Source organism: Lycorma delicatula, chromosome 6, assembly GCF_047948215.1.
Source record: "Lycorma delicatula isolate Av1 chromosome 6, ASM4794821v1, whole genome shotgun sequence".
In the NCBI taxonomy this organism is placed as follows: domain Eukaryota; kingdom Metazoa; phylum Arthropoda; class Insecta; order Hemiptera; family Fulgoridae; genus Lycorma; species Lycorma delicatula.
The window spans coordinates 106,135,424-106,148,636 of NC_134460.1; the positions used below are offsets into that span (position 1 = coordinate 106,135,424).

The following is a 13,213-nucleotide window of genomic DNA, read 5'->3' on the forward strand; positions in this document are numbered from 1 at the left end:
CCACAAAAAGTCAATGAAAACCAGTATCAGATCTGCTGAAAAATGCTAACAAACATTATTTTGACTCCTTTGGGAGACCAAGGTAAATCCCGGGCTCCACATGTAGCATGCATCAACTGCTATGTTAAAATAACCCGGTGGTTAAAAGGATAAAAAGAACATTTGCCTTTTGGCGTACCTATGATTTGGCGAGAGCCTACTAACCATTATGATAACTGCTATATTTGCTTAGTAAATGTTACTGGTTTCAATTCAAATAATAAAAGCAGTATTGCAAACCCAAATGTTCATTCAGCTATGAGACCAGTACTTCACGGTGTTGATTTACCGATTCCGATTGCTCCAACTTCTTGGAAAGAAGTTTCTGATTCCCCAGAAGACTCAACTGATGAATCCTCAACTTCAGTAGATATTAATTACATTTCAGAAGAATCAAATATTGAACCTCACCTCATCACACAAGCAGAACTGAGCAATCTAATTCATGACTTGTAATTGTCAAAACAACATGCAGAACTCCTAGGTTCACGCCTTAAAGAATGGAATTTATTAAACAAGGATACTAAAATTTCAGTATATAGAAATTGAGACAATTTCTACATACTTTGATTTCTACTACGATTTCTAAATACTTTTCTAAAAGAGATTGTTTAATTTGTTCCTGCCATGATGTTAAGGGGCTAATGTCTGAACTGAACCTTGAATATGTTACTCATTATCGGCGTTTATTTATAGACTCATTAAAAAGAAGCTTAAAGACACTGTTGTTGCATAACTCGAATAAGTTTTCTTCTGTACTGGTAGTGCATGCTGTAGGAATAAAAGAAACGTATGTCAAAAGTTTTAAAAGCTATTAAGTATGATGAACACTCATGGTGAATCATTGCTGACCTGAAAGTGATAGGGCTTCTTCTCACTCTCCAGAGTGACTTTACAAAATGTATGTGTTTGTGGGATAGTCGGGCTACAGATAAACAGTACACAGTTAAATACTGACCAAAAAAGAAATCAATTTACCCTAAGAAAAGAAACTTTTATCAATTTTACCCTGATGAAGCAGATTGTATTATTTTACCACCTCTACACATAATACTAGCCCTGGTGAAGAATTTTGTAAAAACATAGATAAATATGGAGACAGCTTTAGATATTTAACTGAGGTTTTTTCACAATTAACTGAAGCCAAAATTAAAAGCAGGAAATTCATTGGGCCATAAATAAGAGAATTAATTAGTTAAAATATATTTGACAGCAAACTAAATCCTAAAGAACTAAAGCATGGAAGTCATTCAAAGATGTCGTTTCGTTACTGGTTTTCTGGGAAACAAAAAAAATGAAAACCATAAACAGCTTATAAATGAACTCTTAGTGAACTACAGAAATCTAAGCTGCAGAATGTCATTGAAAATTCATATTTTACATTCTCATTTGCACTTTTTTCCTTTAAACTTGGGTTCCACCAAGGTTAAGGTTAAGGTTATATTGCATCAAGGTTCCACCAAGATATATTGCAGATGGAACAATATTATCAAGGCAAATGATATGACTCTATGATGAGTGACTATTGCTGGATGATATAAAGAGAAGACTTCACTGAACACAAAAGGAAAATAAAAAAAAAATAAATTAAGATAAACGTACATGTTCCAAATTATTAATATTCTTTTTTATATTTTTTTGTTTTTGTTAACCTGTGTAATCAGACTATTCTTTTGTTTAATATTTTCTATGATGATAGACCACTAAAACCCTCAATATTTGTCAGAATACGGGTTGCAAGTACCATGGATCGCCTTAAATTTTTAAAACGTTGAATATTGTCATATTCTGTTCTTTTTAAATTTTTTTTTACATTTAGGATAAGTAAAACATGACAGAAATTTATACTGTCTCCCTGCCACTAGCCCATCTCCTTTTATCCTAGATTTCCTAATATCCATTAAGTCTTAATCAGTATACTTTTAATTAGTTAAAACGTACTTTTAAAGAAACCTTATCATATGTATCCATTAAATTGTGTAATTTTGTGCATTTGACACTCGGTAATATCGGACCTCCAAATTTTAACCAAAAATGAAATATTGCGATATTTTCTGTCTTTTTTTTCTAATAGATAAGAAAACATTTCAGTTTAAAAGTATTTCAAGTCCAATTGCCTCCTACATATAAATCCCTTAATTTAATAGAGAATTAAAATTCAGTTCAAACATTTTTTCTTTATTTTTTATTATCTGTTTTAAGTACTTTATAATGTTATATCTCAACTCTTACAAATATGAATAATAACAATTGTGAGACAGTATTTTTAATGTTAAATTGTACAATCCAGTAGAGCGATATTTTTATCAAATTTTCATAAGCAAAACATTAAAAATGATCAAAGAACAAAAACTGACTAATGTATAAAATATATAGAATTATTTTATAATTAACAGTAGCAGGAATAGATCCAAGCTTGAGACATAAGGTTCAAATACATAAAGTCTCATTGAACATTCACATGTATGTGAATTTATAATCATTATCAATAATCACTTGATTATTAGTAAAAAAAAGTAATAATTGAAACAAATGCATTTAAGTAATAAAAAATATAATTCAAGCTTGACCTACAAGTAAATTCCTAATTTGAATTATTATGTAACATATTACTATTAAAAGAAAAGATCGGTTGCAAAAAAGTGATTTATTATCACAATTACCCGTACATAACTTGTATCCCCTTCAACTATACTCCTCTATCTACCTATACACTGTTTGTTTGAATTTTTCATTGCTGGAAACAGTGCTGCAAGCAATCATATGTTATTTGCTTCAGTAACTCAGTTGTTTTATTCTTTACTTCATCAATCATTGTAAGTTCAACTTTAGAAAAAGTAAAAGTTGTAGTGAGAGAGAATCCCCTTCCACAAATCTTTCTTGCTCAGTTTCTCAAGGTTGGAATCTCAAGTGCATATGGTTGGTTAACTGTCTGATACCAGGAGAATCTCTGGTACCTATTCAACCATTATCACACCATTGGTATGAAAAAACTATCACCATTGCTTTCCATTCTGCCTTGTTTATTCTTCCTTTTTTCATTTTCACTGACATGGTAGTTATCCAATGCATCAATTGTCTCTTTCAGTCTGAATCGCACTTGAAAATTCACTTCACATCACATCTGATGATCTTTTTCTACAAGTCTCTAGCTTCACTGTAAGCCACTCCATGATGTCAGTTCAAATTTGTTTTCAGACATCTTTCTGCTCCTTACACAGATTTGTGGAGACCAATTTAAATCAGACTTTATTCATATTCAGTTGATCTTGCAAAACTTAATCTTGCTCATAATGTTAGTATGAAAATAATGAAATTACTTTTAAAATATAGCTAAAATCTAATAAACTAATTAAAGTGTTTTAAATAAGTTTAATAAGATCAAAAAAATATTTTTTATTGAGTCCTTAATAGCAGAATCACTATTAACTGCTGTCACAAAATCAATTGCTTTACTTGGACCATGATTTTATAACAATTTCTCTTGGAAATTTTTTTAAGTTTACCATTGCATTATTTCTAATGCATTAATAATTTTTCTATAACATTTTAGGTTTTACTATATTAATAAATTATATATTTTATTTTTACTTTTTTTCTCTGCAAATATCCTGAAAACTTAAAACCTAAATCTCTTGCAACCTCTTTTTCATTTGATGAGGATTGTACCCAGAATTACATTCTTCGCTTATTAATGATAAATAATTATAATAAAATTCAAATGCTACAGTTATTTCAGGAGACAATCATCCAAAACGACTAGAATTATGTTTACATTGTATTATTAAAGACAATGCAATCTCTTTATCAGGTTTTATTTTTAAACTACTGCTAGTTTTTGTTTTGTTTTTTGTGGTTTTTTTACTACTGCTCACAAAAGCTTAAGTATGATTATTAAAAATTTATGCATTAGACTGACTAGAAACCAGTGTGGATGTAACAGACGAAAGAGTTATAGTAAGATTAAAGGAGTTGGTTGAGTAGTTAAATACTTTTAGTACAATATGTTCAATTAAATAAGTGTAGAATATATGTGCAGATGAATTTGAAAAAGGTAAGTAACATGCTGTGTCAAAAGAAAATAAATTGGGAAGATAAAGAATTAGATGTATAAAGCTTTGCAAGGCTAATAATAATTGAAGATTTGAATGGTAAGATGGATTAATTTAGTAACGAGATTAATATAAGAGATTATAGATTAATGAACAGCTAGGTGGATTCTGGGGATGGACTGCTGCAAGTATGTAAGGCTGAGATGGTTTGGTATGTAGAGCAACAAATATGTTGGAAACAAAATTTATAAGTTGGAAATGGTGAGAGAAAGTTAAGATGGAAGGAAATAGTGGGTCAATGAGAGAAAGGCGGTGGAGAAAGATAGGATTGCCAACCCCATATAATGAGGGAGAAGTTGAAAATAAAGAAAACTATGAGAGTTCTCACCAGCTAATTTACCAACTTATTATGATTTTTTTTCAAAACCTGATAACACTTATAAATTCATTCTATTGTATGCATTTTAATAATTATCAATCATTATTTTAAACTGCATGCTTCAGAGAATTAGTCGAATTAGAGTGTAATTCTTATCTTGGTACACACCTTTCTAATGTTGATTATGGAAAACTGGAAAAGTAAAATCATCCCTTGAAATAACAATGATATATTTATTTATATACATAATAATATTATTTATTTTTTTCAGAGAACAAGGATAGTAGAAGCAGAACAATGGTTTTTAAAAGCGCAACAGTTAGCACCCACTGATCCAACAGTGTATCAACATTTTGGTATGTTTCCTTTAATAATTGTAATTATTTTTATTATAATTTTTTTTTAAATTTAATAAGTGTTACTTTACTAGGTCCTGATAAGATGGTAACTACCCATCCTTTTTCACTACCGAATCCTTTTCCTTATTCTCAGGAGGTTATCTGTGATGAGAAATTCAGAATTTTAAGAAGCAGTGCATCCTTGGTGTCTAACAGGAGGACTACCTGTAGTCCAAGTCAGGGATTCTTTCTTATCTATTGACTTGTCAACAAGCAATAAAATGCGATAAGGTAAATCTAGGCTTTCTAATCCCACCCAATACTTAACTTAAATTTATCAAAATTTTTGTTAAAATGTATCAGTAAAAAATAAACAAATAAAAGTGTAAGATGTGTAGCTTTGTCATGTTGGCTGTATTTCTTATATTTTTATTGGTGTCATGATAGCTGCATTCACTTCTTAAGACATATGTGCCTAATTTTGGTGTATTATTTAAATTAGAATCATACTGATAGTTGTAATAAAACAGAAAATAGGTTCCTTGTAACAGTACTACAGTATCAGTGTTGGGTAAAGTTAACAAAAAACACACAGCTAGTATTTGCCAAAAGAAATTGGACTTTATTGAAAGTGTACCAAATAAATTTATGTTATAATTATAATCTTAAAACATAACAGGAAATTATGAAATTAGCATGACTTAATACTACTTAATATATCAGCTGAATTAACAAATGAATAATGCTGTTAAATATAAAAATACATGAATAAACCTTTATAAACACACAGTGTAACAGAGCCGGAAAATAAGAGAGTTGTTTACAATAATTTCAGTATAGAAGGCGTTAAATCACAATATAATCACATTAAAATAAATAATAATATAAATAGAATTTATTCTAATAGTAAGTTTTCTTGAAAGTATTAAGTTACAAAGAAGCACAAAAACATAACTTCATATCCGGAGTAATTTTCTTTAGATTAATTTAAGAGAATATGAATTCAGTGCATGAATAGATAAGAATTAATCTCGGCGATTAACAAGTTAAATTAGATTAAATGATAGAGTTGATTGCAATAAACCTTTCAAGTAAAGGTAATTTGCTCTGAGTAACTGACGTTTGAACACGAACTTTTGATGAACAACACGAAATATAATAATAGTTATCAATAATAATATATGAAATATATCGCACATAAGTTTTATAATTCTGAAGTAGTGTTTAAATTAAAAGTAGATTTGATAAGAACGATAGTTTGCATTTAATAACCCATAAAATGGGCTACACATGAACAAGGATAACATAAACGTTTAATATGAATAATAATGAATAATTTGCACTTGCCTGTATCACACACAAATATTAGCAAGAGATGAACTCGTAAAAGCAAGTACAGATGAATACATATGTAATCCTGGGCGTAGTCCGCACTGGTGTATCAGGAATACAGAGGTGTGATGTGGTTTGGTGGTAGAATGATGCGTAGAATCTCAGATGTGTAGTGACGAGTTTTGAGATTCTGCTTGAATGAGAAAATTACCACAAAGTTTGCAGGAGAGTATGGCCATAGGCGACTGCACTGGTGAGATGTTGGATCTACTCTGCCGAAAAGATGGCGAAAGAAAAAGGGGGAAACCAGATCCAGGTAGTGGACAGGAGAGAGTGTGTGTAAAAAACAAGAGATGTGTGCATGTATTGGTAAGGGGACGAAAGAATAACGGGTGTATGAAAAGGGTATTCAAAAATAATTCGATAGAAGAATGGACGCGGTCACTAAGGATGACGGAGGGAGGGTCGAACACAAGAACAAATAATAAAAACAGGTAGTTTTGACAAACACAAAAATTCGAAACAAAGTGAAATTTAACATTCCTGTAATAAGACAACGGGACCCACCCTAGCTTGGAATTCGTAGAAAATAACGGAAACTTTACGCTAGAATGGCGTAAACAATCAGTTTAATGAAATATTTAAAAAATCCACACTAGGAAAATCTTTTGTGTGTGGCAGTAATATTTTTCTTGAAAGGAAAAATAAGCACTTAGCTGTGTCAAATATTATTAAAGGCAATAATTTAATAATTATGATAAGTTTGTACTTGACTATTATTTACTTTATCCAGTGACTATCAGGTTAACCAGTGGCATACACAGCTCACCAGTACTAACACTGATATCACAGACAGATGGAAAAAATTTACACATGTATTTTATACACGTACAAAAAGAAAAAATTATCAACAGTACCATATGCAATATCACTGAAGATCAGCCTGGAATAAATGTCTCTTAAAGAACTTACATTTCCAGTTATTTAGATAGTAAGTCATGAATTCTGTTTTTCTGCATAAAAATAATTTTCTTCAAATCATATTCAAACCACTGGTGTCATATTTGTATATTGATATTCAGTACAAAGATAGTTGGATTTGCCAAGCATGATAAAAATCCAATTTCAGTTTGGTCCAAGTTTGGTCTGAAACTGGGTAGGCTGAATAAAAATTATTGGTTGCACCAGTTAGATTCTTAAAAATTGGTAAATGCAATGTTTATTAAAAAAATAATTGCTGCTTTTATTATTACTTTATTATTTTAATTTCAGGTCAGTTTTTGTCTGAATTAGAAAGGCATTCTGAGGCTGCAACTCAATATTTAAGGGCAGCAGAATTAGCACCAGAACAGTATGATTTTGTACTTAGTGCAGCTACAGCATTGCGACAAGCTGGTCGTAATCAACAAGCAGAAGCATTGTACAGGAAAGCTGTTGCACTTCGACCACAGGTAATTCTATTTTGTTAGAAATGGAATATTTAACTATACCTTAATGGTTTTTTACACGACTGCCCAAAAAGGAGTGTAATGTATTTAGGGTGTATGCATGTATATATGTTTGTTCCACCGTAGCAGCTTAATGGCTCACCGGATTTAGATGTATGACCCTGCATTGGAATCCATATGTTACTAAGAGTGTCATAGGCTACATAAAAAAAAAATATATATATATATATATGTAGTAGTGGAGACTGGTTGGTTGAAGCACAACTGAATTAATGAACTCTGAACTGTGAGCCTCAATAACTGTGTGAGCTGAGTTTGAACTGAATGATTTGAATCAATCGAATGAATAACATTACAAAAATAATGGAATTAAATTTAAATAAAATATAATAAAAATAATATTAAATAAATTTTTGTTTAATAATAATGAGATGAATTAACATGGGGACTGTATGTGAGGCTGGAGTGCTGAGGTGATTGATGCAGGCATCTTGTGCGAGCTAGACCAATGATCACAAACAACTGGTAACAAATTATGTGCCCCTAGGGCACTGTTTTGGAAGGTGCAATGGAGCGCTCTTATAATATGTCTCCAAATAATCATCCGATTTTCAAAATTGAAACAGGGTATTTGTTAGTTGATTGAAGGCTAACTTTGCATGCATCAGGTACACTCTCAATTTAACAAATCACGGTTATTTGGAAATGTTATACTTTGCAAGCAATCGTCCAATTTTCATATATTTATGTGATCTGTACGTTTTAACATGTTAATGGCATAAATAAAAAACTTCATATGTTCTTGAAATATGTTTTGCCCGTAAAGGAGTGTAATGTATTTAAGGTGTATGTATGTTCGTTCCACTGTAGCAGCTAAAAGCTGAACCGATTTGGCTGTATTACCCTGTATTGAAATCCCACATTACCAGGAGTGTCACAGGCTCACTCTCTCTCTCTCTCTCTCTCTCTCTATATATATATATATATATATTTTTTAAAAAAAAATTAAAAAAAAAGAATAATTTAAACCATTTACAAACACGATACAAAATTGTCACCCACATGCTCTTTAATTATCCTGTATTAAACAGCAATGTTTGTCTGCAATTTTTTTTTTTTTGACAATCATGTTTTTTTAAATATTTATCTGTTGTTTCTTGACTTTAAATGTGAATTAATCTGAAATTTGTTGTAAAAATGTTATTTAGAATTGACTGTTGGATTGTTACAACTAGAAGGTTTCTGAAACCGTCTGTATATTTTAACTTAAAACTATATTATTTGCAAGATTAATTGATGCTCTGTATTACTAATTTGAAGACAGGTAGGTTAATTTATTTTCTTAAAAGATAGATTAAGACAAACCTACAGTAACTGGAAATAATTAAAAATTATTTATTTATTTATTTATTATCAAAAACTTTTGGGCCAAATAGCTTTTCAGTGTCTAATGCACTTACTGATGTTCCATCCATATGTAATCCATAACAAGAGGTACCATGTCTCAGAGCAGTTATTTCAGTATGGTGGTTATTTAAAGATGGTACAAAAAAATCAAAAACCAAATAACCAATCTTAAACCAAAAAATTAAAACCAAATAACCTTATCTTTGAATAGATTGCTCATTTTATTTAATATTTTACCAGATATAAAATAAATACTGGGTTTTTATTGTTTTAACAAATAATTTTCTTGTGATTATTCTGCTAAAAATTTATGTTTTTTCTTTCTTTTTTATAAATTTTGGAATTTTTATTAACTACTAAACACCTGTTTCTTCTACTTCAGTACATAAAATTATGTAATAATTATTTGTTTAAATTCAGGCTTTTAAAAAAGTAATTTAAATCTAAATTAAGGTTAGAAAAATAATTTAAATTTTTTTTATAATTTGCTGATTTTTTTAATTCTAAGCGTTAATAGATAGGAATTGCTTTACCATACCCCCTATAAAGTACCAAGAAAACAATGAATAAAAAAACCAAAACAAAGAATATAAATCATAATTGTCTTAAGTTTGAAAAAACAATATTTTTTCTTAAATCATTCTCAACACAAGTAATGCATTCAGATATAGTTGTAGTTACCAAAGAAGTAACTATTAAATATTAAGTATTAAAAAAGTGTAAAAAATAACACTGGTAAACATAATTTTCATTTCCTAACATGCGATACATGATTTTAATCTGTTTTTTTTATGCTGAAAACAAATATGAAGAATCTTTCTTAGAATATGATGAAAATGAAAATCACCCACCATTTTTGAAAAATTGTTTAATTTTAATTAAAGGATTTTTTCATTTTTTAATGTAAACAGCATTTTAAATTCCTATATTGTATTTTATTAGCTCATTTTTTATTGTTTAACTTTGTTAATATAATTTGTAAGCTATAAATAAACAATTCTAGAAAAAGAATTAAATCATATGATATTCATATATTATGACATCATATCTAATACTGAAGAGTGAGCCTTCATGGTCAAGATTAATCATGTCTGTGCAGGTCAAAACATGTAGCTGAAAACACAGCTGTGTTGTTTCTATTAAGCAATGGATTTAGGAATGAATTAATTTTGTTCAGTCTTACTGCATTCTTGAGTTTGTTAACAGTGCAGTGTCATAATGCTTTGAAATTGTGTAAATGATGTGGATGTCTTTTGTTATGTATGTGGTGAGTTTACCGTAAATTCAAATAGAAAAAATATTACACCCTTAATTAAAAAAGCATATCACTTGTACTTTCAGTGTAAAATTGGTGATTGAGATAAGACTTTGGCTCTTATATAGTATGCACTAATTGTTCTTTATATTTAAGAGGATGGCTGAAAGGTACACAGAAGACTTTGCCATTTGGTGTAACTATGGTTTGCCATGAACCAAAGGATCATGTAACCGATTGTTACTTTTGTTTAACAAGTGTGTCTGGAATTTCTAAAAAATCTAAACATACTGTAAAATATCCTTCATTGCAATCTGCAATCAGGCCTGTACCTGACAGTGAAATTATTCCAGTTCCTGAGCCACCTGTGAATGTATGTTTCGAAAGCAGCGATGAAGAATCAGGTAGTACTGAAGACAACAATGATTTTGATTTAGAATTATCTTCCAATAAGCCACATCTTATATCACAAGGTGAATTAAATGACTTTGTTAGAGATTTAAATTTATCAAAAAATCAAGCTGAACTGTTAGGATCAAGATTGCAAGGTTGGAATTTACTTCAAAAAATTACAAAAATTTTGGGCTTTTGAAGCCAACAAAAAGAAATTTCTCTGTACTTTATTGATGAAAATAATTTGGTTTATTGCACAAATACTAATGAGCTTATGTTGCACTTAGGTCAAGTTCATAAACCTGAGGACTACTAGCACCTTTTCATAGATTCGTCCAAGTATACTTTAAAAGTGGTTCTACTACATGATGTAACAGATATCCTTCGATACCAATCACTTATGGTATTAATTTGAAAGAGGCAACAATGTGATGAAAGACATTCTTGAAAAATAAAATATAAAAGACATAGCTGGAATATATGAGTATGAGGTAATTTGAAAGTTATAGCTATTTTGTTAGGCATGCAGTTAGGCTATATACTAAGTATATGTTTTCTTTACGAATGAGACAGCTCAGCTAGGGATAAACATTATTTACCAAAGAGTGGAAGAAACAAGACAATTTAACTACAAATGGGAAAAATATTATTCATGAGCCCTTAGTTGAACCAAAAAAAAATTTTTTTACCCCCTCTCCATACCAAGCTAAGACTAATGAAAAATGTTATAAAAGAATGAAGAACGATAGACCTGAATTTTTGTACATCAGCCAGAAATTTCCAAATGTAAGTGAAGGAAAAATTAAAGAAGGAAATTTGTTGGTCCTCAAATAAGAGAGTTAATCAAAGATGATTTATTTAACTCGATGTTAAATAATGTAGAAGGTGCAACTTGGGCTTCATTTAAAGACGTTTGACAAAACTTTGACATTTACCACAACATTATTAATCAACTTCTTAACTTCATACAGAGCTGAGATGTAATATGTCTTTGAAAATACATTTCCTCCACTCACATCTGGATTTTTCCCAGAGAACCTTGGAGTCGTATGTGACAAACACAGTGAACGTTTCCACCAAGATATTTCGGTGATGGAAAACCGTTATAAAGGGAAATGGAATACGAACATGCTAGCCAATTACTGTTAGGCATTAATTCGGGATGTGCCTAAGACTATTTATAAAACAAAACCATCAGCAAAATCATTCTTACACAGGTATGGCCATGCAAAATTATAAATTTTACAGATTTTTAACTATATTTGTCACTCCACTGATCTCCAACCTGCACTTTATATCTTCTGGCCTGCAGTACCCGATCCATTTGTTTGATTATTTAAGCATAATAATTTTCATTGTCCCCACCTTCTGTAAGTACTTTTCTAGAAACAAGCCCTTCATCATGTCTTCTAGATTCTTCTTTCTTTATTTTCTCTCTCTTTTATCTATCAGAAAGCCTTTCTTAACATTTTTAAGAGAGGCTTTTACAGAATTTTTATATTTTTTATCAATTTGAGAAATTTTTTACTTTTTCTCAAATTTGTGTGAAATTCTTTAATTTTTCTCAAATTGGCAAAAAATTCTATAATTTTAAGTAATATAAACATTAAAATAGTAATTTAAGTTTTGTGAATATCTTGTTTTTTGTTTACAGGAAGCAGCAAGTCATAGTAATTTAGGAGCAATGTTACATCTAAATGGTAAATATTCTGAGGCAGCTTCTTCATATAAAGAAGCATTAAGATTACAACCTCACGATCCCACAACACTGAATAATCTTCACAAGTTACGAAGCCTTGTTGCAAGGCTAGGTACGTGACGCTTGCACGCATGCCTCCGAATTGGGCCAGATGGCAATCGGACGGCACATTTTTTACTGCCCCAAGACCAACAACACTATATACTGACGTAGCTGAAAACTGATCTTCGTATAATTTTATATTTTAAATTTAAGATCAATTCAGCTGCCTAAATTATATATGAAGTTTAAAAATAAGATATAATGATGTAACTTGTTTTATACTGATTTAATATATACGTTACAAGTAGCTTAACTTTGATTTTAGATATTACTAAATTTTGTCCATTGATAAGGTACTTGTTATAATTTTTTTAGGAGTAATAATGCTTATGAAAGCTTATAGAAAATGGTTATTTAAAATATCCTGAAATACACCTGTTGTAAATAACTTGAAAAGTTGAAAAATTTGTTATAGAATCAATAGTAAGTTGCTTATTATTTATGTTAAATTTGGTGATAAATTTCATACTGCATCATTATGCAATATGAACATTCAGTAATTTCACATGTTATAGTACTCTTGAATAACCTCTATATGAAACATATGACTGTTCATCTTAAAAGTTCTTCATTTTGTATTTTTTTTTACTTTATATTCCAGAAAGCATTGGAAAACAACACAAAATAGTTTTTTTTTAAATGTCACGCTTTAACAATAAAATTAAACAGATAATTCATCTTGTGACAATGTTGCAGACAGTATCTTAAATTTGAAATATTTCTAGGAATTTTTTTTTTAATTTAATTTTTTTATAATTAGTGTACTTTA

At 29.9% G+C, this 13,213-nt stretch overlaps 1 protein-coding gene across 1 annotated transcript in view; it reads left to right on the plus strand.

The window, feature by feature from the left end:
- The window catches only part of Tmtc2 (Transmembrane O-mannosyltransferase targeting cadherins 2), a 1,137,584-nt gene extending 1,124,963 nt beyond the window's left edge, over positions 1 to 12,621 (plus strand). Inside the window, exons 9-11 of the mRNA XM_075369640.1 lie at positions 4,742 to 4,826; positions 7,413 to 7,591; positions 12,298 to 12,621. Of these exons, the coding sequence (XP_075225755.1) occupies positions 4,742 to 4,826; positions 7,413 to 7,591; positions 12,298 to 12,462 (429 nt within the window). The 3' untranslated portion in view covers positions 12,463 to 12,621. The remainder of the gene's footprint in view (positions 1 to 4,741; positions 4,827 to 7,412; positions 7,592 to 12,297) is intronic.
- Positions 12,622 to 13,213: the final 592 nt, after the last annotated feature.